This window comes from Phaethon aethereus, assembly GCF_964289735.1.
Source record: "Phaethon aethereus genome assembly, chromosome: 2".
In the NCBI taxonomy this organism is placed as follows: domain Eukaryota; kingdom Metazoa; phylum Chordata; class Aves; order Phaethontiformes; family Phaethontidae; genus Phaethon; species Phaethon aethereus.
The window spans coordinates 151,200,137-151,212,840 of NC_138582.1; the positions used below are offsets into that span (position 1 = coordinate 151,200,137).

The 12,704-nt window shown below is 42.0% G+C and overlaps 1 protein-coding gene across 1 annotated transcript in view; it reads right to left on the reverse strand.

The window, feature by feature from the left end:
* DNAJC1 (DnaJ heat shock protein family (Hsp40) member C1) overlaps positions 1–9,857 on the reverse strand; it is a gene marked incomplete at its 5' end in the record, with an annotated part of 114,222 nt that extends 104,365 nt beyond the window's left edge. The window contains one exon of the mRNA XM_082014617.1: positions 9,687–9,857. Coding sequence (XP_081870743.1) covers positions 9,687–9,857 — 171 coding nt within the window. The remainder of the gene's footprint in view (positions 1–9,686) is intronic.
* Between the last annotated feature and the right edge of the window lie 2,847 nt (positions 9,858–12,704).

Below are 12,704 nucleotides of genomic sequence, written 5' to 3' on the forward strand. Positions count from 1 at the left end.
TTACAAATTGACAGAAGAAATACTTTCTATTCAACAGATCACTAGACAGGCTGGAAAACAAGTTTATTCTGAATTTTTAATCAACTGAAAGAAGTGCTTGAATTGAACAAGATTTCCTTTACATTGAATAAGATTTTAAGTAATTCCTAATAATTAATTAGGAAATGGGAAGAGGCTTCCATACAGGATGAAATTTTACAGACTTTTTTTTTCTACTGTAACACCGTAGTACCCACTGTTAGACACAACATCGAGTAAAGCAATTACTAATATGATTGTAAACTGTCACAAAATTAAATGGCATACAGGTCTTCTACTCTCCCATTCTGCAGAATCATTTGCAATATTTTCAAGGGTACGTAAAAACAATTATTGCCCCTTAAAGGAGAAGCTATTCACCCCAAATCAGTGCAGTAAGGCTACTTCACAGCTTTCTCACCAGCACTGAATGCTTCCTTCAAGAAGCAAAAGCACTTCAGTGTTGGACACAGCAGCATTTCAGAATTATAGCCCATGTATAAAAGCAAGACTCCTCCAGTTCTTCCTTCCCTCTTCAGAGAAAGATTGCAGGGTGACTTTATTTCAACAGCTCCTATGCATCTTCTGGTTTTGTCCACAAGTTTTCCAGATTAACACTGAGAAGGAAGAATTTCAGAACTAGCAGAGATGAGGGATTGCTTATGAATTTTCTTTTCTTCTCATTCCACTGCTTGTTTGTTTGACATCAAGAAGAACAGTTTCTAAGCACCACAAGCCAGGACATTTAAGAAATTTGCATTTAAGCAATCCATCAGATGACAGCCCAGTGATACACAACCCTGCTTTAAAGTATTACATTCAAACTGTGTTATTGTTTGCATAACTGTAACATACACCACGTGTACAACACATTGCCACATGCATTAGATTTTTTACAAATCACAGCTAGTAACATCCAAATGAGGCTGATGGACAAACAGGAAACCCCAAATCTCCTCATAATTTAGGGAAAAACAACAATTTTAGGCTGCAGGGGAAAAAAAAAAACAAACACAAAAACAAAACCAACACACTACTGTTTAGGAACCCAAAAATGAGAGAAGCAAACTTTTTATGGGCACAGTATACAGCTAAGCAAAAGTATGAACACTAACAAGCAAATCAAAAGCAAAACTGCAGGTTTTCATATGCCACATGAATTGCGTTAGCCCACTAGGATGCTATGGAAAACCAAAACATTTCAGATATACACTGATTTCCTCCTTTTATTCATTTTAATATCAAACCTATTCTTATAGATAAAAAAAACCTTTGTTATCGCTTATACTCTCATTCTTACTGGCTCAGCTGTGCAACAGCACCACAGGCTCTTTGTTACTGGGTCTGCTGAGAGCACATGGAGCACCAACCCAACTAAGGGACATTTTATATGCTGAATTTTCATTTTATTTTATTTTTTTAAATTGTACAAAGTACATAAAGTTAAAATAGCACCATAGATACCTCCAAATATCTCCCTTAAAGCGATAGTTTTCTCTAGATCTGATTAGAAAATGGTGTTAATCTTATTTGTAAAATGACTCTAGATGGAACATAAAAAGTTTATCATTCAACATAAAATTAAAGCTGCCTCTAAGATTTTTCTTTACACGACTTTACAGGCAAACATGATAACCACAATCCACTGCAATCAAGTAGTAAAAAGCCCACTGGAAAGTAATTTACAAAGCTTATGTTAGATTAATTATGTGGCTGTTTTAGATATCAACATCGGCACATACATGAGAACTTCAGCAACAGAGATGAATTTGAAACAAGCATAAAACATACAGCCTTGTGTAAGCACCAAAGGCCACCAGCACAAGTTACCTACCATTTGTCACCAAGAAATTGGTCACTCCCTTCAATGAATTACAGGTCAAACACAGAACTTCTAAGAAGAAAAAAAGCCCATTTTTCATTTCTGCAACTTGAAGATCAAGCTATTATGGATACATCCTTAAAGGATTAGTCAAGTGGGAAGTATAGAGAGGAAGGGCTGAAACATTACTGTTGCTGCAGACAAAAAAAAAATAATATTCAAGACTCTTTGTTTTATTCTTTTCACAGCACTTTGCATACTGCTAGTTCCCTTGGGTTCCCAAAAATAGTAGTTTCCTATTGCTATACATCCTTCTACACAGCAAGAAAGAAGAAAAATACGATCTGAAAGAAATCAGGAAAGTATTGTATGAATGAATTGTCAGGGAAAGTTAACAGTAAATGTCTTTAAAACTACTTATAAAGGTAGATTCTGAAACACTTTTGTGTCCTCAAGAAAGGAGCCAACAACGAAAGCAAAAAAACCCTGCATTTCCTTGGACAACATCCAAGCAGAAATTTAATAGGAAACAATACAGAAAACCCATTTTTATGGAAAATACAAGTTTTACAAGTATAGATGTCTCAATCATTTTTAAATGCAACAGCTCTGAACAAAACCATCAGGGGACATGTATCACGTATGCATAATGTTAAGGCACTTACAGAATGGATTATATTATATATCAGCAACTTACCTGGAAGTTCAGCACTGTTAAAAAAAAAGGCAAAAACAAAACACACATATGAAAACCCATATCCTGCACCATCCTCAGTTACAAATCTGAGTAGTTATCATAAGTGCGTCTCTACAATGACTCTTGTGAGTAACTAAACTACTCTATAGTTCGCAACAACTTTGTTCTATAGGAGCCAAGTAAATAATCTCAACAATTTTAATAATTTACATTTTTTTATGAAAAGCAGAGTTTCCAGAACTGCTGGAAATCTCACTTCCATGTATAACTTCTAAGTAACAGATTCAAATAAGAAGTTTAAAACCATGAAGGGATGCAGAATTATGTTTCAATAAGACACTGACAAAACCCACAGAATTACTTTTATGGAATGAGCCAAGATTACAGATAAAGCCACTAGAAACAAATCTGGATTTTTTTTTAATGCTATTTTTGTTTGAACCAGTGCAATGGAGTCTATTACTACCTCAATGTTGATAATATATTCAGGGGCTTTGGGGAGGTTTTTTGGCTGTAACTGCCATAACGGTAGCCAATGCTTAAAGTCAAAGAAACAATTTTGAAGAAGCCCTCCCTCATCCATCATTTAAGAAATGTACAGTTTCGGGAATAAGACCCCTCATTATCCAAATAAAGGTCTGATACTACTGTCACCTAGTTGTGTATTACAGAAGTTAATTATTTTTGCAAGTTTGGAGCAAGAAAGTTGAAACATATTTCACCTTTCCAACTCAGAACTCTGATGTTGCGGCTGACAGTGCATTAAAATCTAATGCCTTCCAAAACTACTAGACCTGCTTAATATATATTTTGAACAAGAAGTAGAAAACAATCTTGAAACAGGCTTAGACCATTAGACATGATATTTAATCACTAGCTCAAAAAACTTTGATTCCTCGAAGAGGAGTAACAGAGATATCAAGCTGCTACATCGCTCCATGTCACTTCACGGCACAAGACTTTTGAAGGACACAGTGAATATCCTATTTGTCATACAAAGACAAGATAATCTTACAAAACGAAGCAAGAAAAGCCTACAGCTCATAGTTTTGACACAATAGTCTGAAAAAGTGATGTCATAATTGTATGCATGTGAAGCTATCTCACTAGATCTTCTCAAGCTTGGAAGACTAAAGCAGTATTACCAACCTAGATTTTCTCTGAAACATTTGCAGATGATGCACACTCCACAATTTCAGCAACACTGCACTCTCCACAATTTCAGCAACACTGCACTCACATGTGTTAACCTTGAAAAGCAGCAGGGAGGAGAACAGCCTTAAGTGTTAGAAGAGCAACCAAAATAAGACTTTGAAGTATAATCCAGCTTGTGACTGGGAAGAAGAAACAAACTGCTGAGTCTCTGGGCTATCCCTCCTTACTTCCCTGTCCTTGTCCTCCTTACGTGCACCTTGCCTGCCAGGGAAGACACAAGACATGTATGGGTACAGGTGGGCTGTTTTTCCTGAGGACTTGAGAGCATTCCTTGAATAGATACAGCTCTCCCTCACATGCCTATTCCCACTTGCGGGGATGATTCTGTGTACTCAAAGTTCCCAAAAAGCTCTACAGCAAAAATAGTTTTATCTAGATTTTTTTTTCTGGACACTGACCCATTCAAAGCCAGAACTATGGCAGTGCCAAATGATATAACACTGACAGCTTCAGAGATTGCCATTCTTTCTGAAAAACAGGTTATCAAATCTATGTCCAAGAACTTTACTTACATGAATTCACAACTTTAGAACTGCAGCGATGTACATGCTACATGTCATCAGTCAACACACTTGCATAAAACAGACAATGCAAAAACCTATTACTGAGGATTTTCTTAAGTCTCCCATAATGCCTTATAATACCACAAAAGCCACACAATTTGTTGTGGGGCTCATTCCTGGTAAGGTTCTTACAGAGCAATGCCACGACGTAAAATTCAGCATCAACCATTTGCTATAAACTATAGTCTTAAAGGTGCATCTACCTCAATTTTTTAGTGCAGATCAGGGGTGCACATATGAAGCAAACTTCCTTACTGTACCCACTGACGGCGTGTCATGAAATGGTCCTGGAGTGGATGAACTGGATTCATTTTGGATAGAACTGAACTGTAGGACATAAAACCAGATGCACAAACAGCATGCTTCAACACAAATGGGCATTGAGTCCATGCAGCCAGCCTGGAATTAGTTCAACAACAACAACCACCACCACCCCTGAAATGCAAACAGTATGGACACCAATTCCTCAGCAGCAAATGTTGCGTTCTACAGATGCAGCCCTGTCAGACCCTGCTACTTGCCAAGGTACACACAGCTTCTCTGTTCCAGCGTTCTTGAAAGGAGCCTATTAGCCCAATACATCCAGCTCATCTAGAGGGGTCGTGGCTTCCCACAGCCAAAAGAAATCTGACTCCTTGGTTTTCGTGTCTTGTACTTTCTTGGAATTGCTAACATACCAGTGTCTCACAGGCTGTAGGACCAAAATCAGGCTCTGTATGTGCAGTTCTGACTTTGTGCTGCAGCAGCATCTAGCAAAGCCATCATCAAGCAATGACATGGTTACAATGCTCTTAGTTCTCTATAGTAAAGCCACATGAATGCATTAGAGGCTGGCTCAAAATAAATTTCATGTGCCACAAGGAAGGCATAAGCTAATACTGAAGAAATCTCCCTCTCAACATTTTTCTTTACATATTTATCCACAGTGTTGGCCAGCAAGCCCCACCCATGTGTTAACTCTCCCTCAGGAACTTGAGCTCCCAGGGCCTCTTCTAGTACCTCAAAGCGCGCTTGGAGAAACTTTCTAGATATGCTTTCATACACTGCACAGGCCTAGCAGAACTTTCAATACAAATCTGTTCCCTTATCTGATTACCAGCAGAAGCCAAAGCCTTATTCAGAAATTCCTTGGTCCTAAGTGATACATAACATTCTGCTCTGCACAGGTCAAATCTAGCAACACAGCTCATGCATTTTAACACATCTTCACAAACAACATTTCCTAAGAATTTTTTAATCAGATCCCTTGTATCCAAGCACCATATCACAAAGTTTCAAAAGACATTCAGAGGCCTGTAGTGCCTTCCTTACTGCAAGCCAAAAACAGCAGAGGAGCAGGTAATTCCCTTGAAGCCGTATAAACAGTTATAACCAAAAGCATGTTTTGGCAAGGAGATCCACAGGTTCAACTGATGCCAAGTTGATTCATCCAGAAGGTATCATATTTATGCAGGTATCAACTATTGAAAGCTGTAAGAGACAATAAAATTAACTTGATCAGTTCATTTGTCCACCATACAAGCTTGTAGCTCCTCAGATCTTCCTGGAATTTTTCCGGAAAGTTGACATCACATTTGCATGTTCACATTCTCAGGTAACAGGGTAATTTTATTACTGAGTCTGCATAGCCTCTGGTTTAATTCTGCTGCTTCATCTGAGTTTTTAGATTAATACTATTTGGTCTTGCTTCCCTTTTAAGTTTGAAACTGGCTACGCTGAAGTGATTACTGAAATGATTATTATATCTGATCTGTCAAGAGTTTATGATTCTATGTTCTTCAGTAACCACTTGGGGGACATGGAAATGTAATCTTTTCTCAAGCCAAAGGTTATCTTACATCCCCATTCTGCTAGGTCAAAGTTCTTGAGAACAGCAGTGTTTTAAATGAGCTGTTCAAGTTAATCACATGATCAATTCAAGAGCCACCAAAGAAACAGGAAAGTAGAGCAATTCCCAAATTGCTCAAACAGCAATAGTAACAACATAACAATGCAAAACTTCTTCTATATGCTATGTTACCATTAGAGCTGATGGATTAACAAACAGATCAGATTGTGTCCTTGTGTAAAAATCAGATGCTGCTTAGTCTAGGTGGTTAGACCTAACACTTGGGGATTGAACAAGATGACCTCCAGAGGTCCCTTCCAACCGCAACCATTCTGTGAGTATTTATAGAATTTTCAGCCAACCCCTCCTTGAAGTCAAGCACTAAGAACAGTTATTCTAACAGTCAAGACAGTCACAATCTTACTCTTCCTCTGTCATTCCACATTCACAACAAAAATAGCTTCCATTAGATCTTCCTCTATCTCAGTCACTGATCTTGGAAAATGCTACAACAGCTTCAAACCTAACATCCTACCTACCAGTGCTGGACGACAGTTACCTGACAATGCCAGGAGGCTTCCACAAGGCCCTCAAAGCAACAAAATGCAAAATCCTTACTCCTGCAAGCATAGGCTAGCAACAAAACAGAACAGAACAATTACCATTTCCCTCCAGGCCCAGGGAAAAATCCAGCAATCAGAGGCTTAGTCAAAGTATGCTAGAGAGCCACAGGACTTCCCACAATGCCTTCTGCACCTTGTCAATTGAGGTCAACATCAGCTTCTGACATCATGTATGAGATTCAATAAGCTGCCGGTACCACAATTCTCCCATGAAAACCTAAGTTGCTTTAATGCTTTAAGGACCCATTGGAGTCATTCCCTATTTTTTCAAAACACAAGATGACACATGTAGAAAAAATCTGGCAGCCCTGATGTACTACTGTTAACAAATATGGTTGAGCATCCATATCTCAGGCACAGAAGTCACATCCTGCATAAGGGAAAAGCACTCCCTCCCCCAGAAGTACATGAAGGAAGAAAGGATTATCAGGCCATGATACAAGGCAAAGAACACCAAAAGCGGGGGGGGGGGGAGGAAGCAGCTTTGATGAATGAAAGATTATGAAACAGTCCAAAGGCTATTGTCACACACACACTGTCCCTCTTGTGCTAAAATCCCAAGAAAAACACCTGAGCACAGGGAATAAAACCATTAATGCCATCACTACAAAAAGTTAATCACAGCATTCTAGTCAAAGGCATCCCGTCTAAAACAACAGTAATGTACAAAATAAAACTATCATTTAATGGAGCTTACTGGTTAAATTATAGCAGAAAACCTGAAGAAACATGCAAACAGCACATAGAGACATTATGGTAAAAGGCAGCTTTGTGTTAAGACATCCAAGGTAGGATACAGCACACGTGAGATTTGTGCACTTCCCTTGACCCCATTACAAGAGCAGTTACCCTTCCCGCTATCTTGTTTGAAGCTTCAAGGTATAGGTCAGAGCTGGACAAGCAAGCAGCAGGAACAAAGGATACAGGTCCTTCCACACTGTAAACCTATACAGCATCTTCCAATGCTTCCAAATCTCTGTTGAAGCTCAACTTCAATATGAAGCTCAATTTTCAACTCTATTACTGTACTCACAGGTATAGCCTGCTGCATGTGCAAAGCATCTAATACTATTTACACTTCAAGTCATAATTATAGCCATGAGTGCCTAGCATATAACTAACAAAACTTTGCTTCATTTGTGTTCCAATTCCACCAACTTTTTCCCTGCTCGCACTTTACAAGTGATTCAAGTTCTTCATTAAGATTAGTAGAGTAGAAGTGTGAACTAGCAGAATATTTGCTTGCTAAAAGTAACATTACATTTTGCTAAACATATTGTGCAAGGTACAGATTCAGCCCTAAAAAAAAAAAAAAAAAGATTGTGGAAACATTACAGAGTTGCATACCAGATCTGAACATCACTAATTGAAACAAACTAAATTTTGTATCCCTACATTATCTAACATCGCCTTTGAGGCGATGAATTAAAACCTAGATTTTTAGGCTCATGAAAGTAGAACTTGGGTAGCAGTGTTTGCTGTGTTGTACATATGATGGTATTCCCTAGTATTTAACACCAGATACTTAAGAAGTAGTAAAACAAAGAAAGAGATGAAACAGACTCTGAATCCTCCAACTATCACCACAGCCAGTGGTTTCCAAAACAGGACCCTTACATATTTCAGACACCTTCCCTCTCACTGTAGGCATGGCCCTAATGAAATGCACCTGAAAATACTGCTGTTACCCTGAAAAAACTACATCAGCATAAACTTTTAAGGTTGTCAGGGAAGCCATTTGAATAGCAGTATCACTCACCAGAATGTAGAGGTGCTAGGAGATAAACAAAGAACTAAACGTCTTTTGGGGACTCTAGGTGAAGTAACAGAGTGTAAAGAATTGCGTATTTAATTATTGAGGAGAAAAATACTGACTGGAAGAAGGAGAGGAAAAGAAGATTGCTAAGATGCATGAAGAGAGATCAAGCAAGATCACATACAGAGCAGAGCACCTAGAAATGAGGAAAGCCATCAAGTGGGAGCCAGGACAACTGATACAAGTTGAACATACCAAGTGGCAGCAAAACCAACAACCACATCTGAAACATACCGAAAAAACATGGAATAAAAGCGTTCAGAACAGGAGTTCCTGTCTTGACTACACATGCATGAAAATTAACTGAAAGTGCATAATAAATGCTCTCAGATAATCTTCAAGTGTTGCCTAGCAAACAGAGGAGAAAACCATGCACAATAACAAAGATACATGGAAAGTAAACAAATATAACAATCTACAAGCCATTACCATAGCAAAGGGTCAGAGTCTACCACATGGCACACGTGAGAGAAAACAGGAGCCGCAACACATGGCGATGCACAATCTTAAGAAGATAAGAAACCAGCAGCTATGCAGAATGAGCAAAAGATGAGAAACAGCCAGACCCAGGATATGCATGGGAAGTGGGGGAAGACTACAAGCTACTTTTGTCTAGCTGTAGATGCCTTTGGAGAAAAGGAGACATATTCAGAAGAGCAACAGGCAGTAGGAACACACAAAGGTACAGTGGGAGAGAGAGGGTTGATTTACGGTGGGGCCAGAGGGTGAAAAAACAGAAGAGTACTTGAAGGAGAGCAGAGCCCCTGCAGAGGGAAGGAAGGGGCTGGGAAGGGACAGGTGCCCTGAGCCCCGGGAGCCGGGGCACGGCGGGGGGGGGGGGCACAGTGCAGGGCCGGGAGCGGCTGACAGCGCCGGGCGAGATGGCGAGGAGCCGGCTGCGTGCCCGGTACCGCGGGCAGCAGCGGAGCGGCGGCAAGCGCCGGGGGGCGGGGCGAGCCAGCCAGCCATGTTCGGCGGAGGCAGGGGCGGCGGTGACAGGCGCGGCCCATGCCCGCGGGAAGGGACCGAGGCAAGGGGCGGCGGGGGAGGCGCGCCTGAGGGCCCGCGCCGGGCGGCGCGGGGGCGTCCCGGTCCCTCGCTCACCTGCTGCACCCCGAGGAAGTCGTAGAAGTTCCGCGGCACCTCCTCCACCAGGTCGAAGAGCTCCAGGTCGCCGCTGTCCCAGGCGCGGGCGCGGGGCACCAGCAGCGCCAGCAGCGCCAGGAGCTGCAGCAGCAGCAGCCGGAGGCGCGGCGCGGGCCGCGGCCGGCCCATGACCCCCGCCCCGGCAGCGGTAGCGAGGACGTGGCCGGGGAGGCACCGCTGAGGCCGCGCACGCCCCGGCGGCAGCTCTGTACTGAGAGGGAAGGAGACAGGCCCAGCCCCGCCGGCGGCGAATCCCACGGAGCGGGGAGTGCGGGGGGGGAAAGCGCTCTCCGCCTGGCCAATCGGCGCCTCCGCAGGCTGTGACGTCGGGTACCCCGGCAACCGCTGGCGCTCGCGCAGTCGAAGTGTCTGCGAGGGGAGGGGGGGAAGGGCGAAGTTGGGGGGGAAGGGGGGGGGGAAGGGGGGGGGAACGGAGACGCTTGCCGCCGGCTGGCCGGGCGCGGGAGGGAGCGGTAGCGGCGCGCTGGGCCCTGGCGCGAGCTCTCCCCGCGCGGCCGGCCCGCGCCGCCTGTCGGCCCTCTCCCCCGCACCCTGCCCGGCCGCCTCCGCCTCCCTCCGCCGCGCAGCGGCCTCGCCCTTCCCCGGAGCTGCACGAGCCCCCTCCGCGGCCCCCGTGACCCCGGGGACTCCCCCGGGCCATCCCCCCCCACGCCCCTCCCCCGGCGAACGGGGAGCGGGCCCGCAGGCCGCCGCCCCGAGCAGCCTTCCCTCAGCCGGGAGGGGGGTCCTGAGGGGCGGTGGCCGCGGCCTCGGGGCCGCGCTGGACTTCTCAGAAATGCCTTGAGTTTATCATGGGTTTGGTTACTGTAACCTGCCCTACTCTAAAACCACTCCGGCGTATCACCAGTCTGAACTCGATTCTGAAGCCGTTTTCCCTGCGCTTTTCATTCTTTCCTTGCTTACCTTGGTGATAAGCAAGAATGCTAGATGAGAAATTCGGTGGAGACTTAATGGCCTAATACAAATTAGCAACATTAAATCGCGTTTCTCTGGCATGGGCAGAGTCCTTGGAGCACCCCATCTGTTTCATCTCTCTTGAAGCCAGACCTGGTTAATAACTCACTATATGAATCTTCTCTTTAAGAGTAAAGACCGTTTCACTCATCCCAAAAATACCCACAAACTGAATCATGTTCAGAAAATAGTTTTTCCAATTTAAAAAAGAAAAAAACAAATGCCACTTTTTTATGCACCTGAATTCACCTAAGAGCTGCTAGGCACCATTTATAAAATTACTGTACGGTAGAGCCCTGCCTTGGATATCTTATGGGAATAGCAAGATGTGGCTTTAAAATACACTCTGCTTAATTCCTAATAAGGACTTGAACAAACATAACCATCACCAATTTTCCAACTCATAAAGTATAGAGTGGTCTTAGGTATTCTATTAAAACTGTTCCCTTTTGTATAAACTACTTAAATATTAATTAGATTGATATTTAAACTCATGTTTCCATATCCCGTATGCATGCCCACGGGGCTGTTAGGATCATGATTCTGCCTCTGGCTCTGTTTTCTGAAAAGACACCTAAACCCATTTGCGAGGAAATGATAATTTAACCAACAGTCTGATGTAGGCTCTTTTTAATTCACCCTTCTCAAAAGGGAGCGCTTAACTGTTCCTGCTGATCATCTTAAAAAATGCTTCTCCCACTTCATCACAGAGACAATAAAAAATAATCCTTTTCTAGAGAATGACAAAGTAAAGAGAAAGTCATGGGCTACTTAGCTTAGCAGCTGCTTTGTTTTGCTGCAGTAACTGAACCTGGTATAGACCAGTTTCTTCCCTCATCCCTATTTTCTTACTCTGTTCTGTTTTGCACACCGGTATTCATAGCATAAATTCCCTTTGCCTTTGTTGCCAAGATTTATTGCACAAAAATACCAGCTTTGGATTCAAAAACTCACCTATTTATAAGGTGGTAGAACAAAGTTTAAAGATGCAAAGTACCCTCAGAAACCAGAGGCAAATGAAGAGTTCAGTAGGGTAGTAGTATTTTTAAACCAGGGTAAAGATTATTTAATACATGAGATAACAATACTGCATTCCCCTTAATAGATGCTTTCCCAAACTCTCCCTCTTTTCTGACTCATTCTGTATTTTCCATATCTACTTCATCTTGCCTCATTAGCTTCTAAGCCTCCTTATTTAAGCTGATCTAGTGCAATGGTCACCCTCAAAGAGAAGCATTTGTTATTTTGATCTTATTTTTCATCATTCAGAAGTTGTTAGGAAGAACGATCCCTTTAAAAATGCAGCTCTGGCTGCTCTTGCTGAAACTGTTAAAACAGCCTTCAAAAAAAACGATAAAAGCAGCTGATCTATTCAGTTCCACTGAGACTAGGAAAAACTGTCCTAACACGGACCGCCAACTGCAGGTAGCTTGTGGCTTCAAGCCTTTTGAGAACAGCAGCAGATGATAGCTGTTTTGAAAGAAACATCTCAGAATTCTTCAGGTAAATTATGGTTTCTTTCAGTCAAGAGGAATGTGAATTTAGAAAGAATAATAGGAAAACAAATGCAGTGACGATAATGGGATTATGATTATTTAAAATACATATTAAAGAGATATCTTACATTTAAGTCAGCATACTTAAATAATTAAAGAGATATCTTACATTTAAGTCAGCATACTTAAATTATTCCAATTGGTTTTGACAATGTGGGAAATTTCAATACTCATTTTTATTCTGCTTCTTAAACCATTAGAAGAGAAGACCTGATACCACATGTAATATTCCTAAAAATTATTTTTTTAAAATCCTAGACTATAAGATTAGTTTAAATGTTTCCGTTAAAGTCATCCTGTGCCCCAAGAACAAATACTGAAATTTGGGGAAGAAAATGCTGTTAAAATTCTATAAGCACCACCATAATAATGACACATTATTGTCTTCTCATTCTTCTGTTTTCCCCTTCGAAGTCAGGAGAAGTTATTTTTTCTTGGTGAGTCA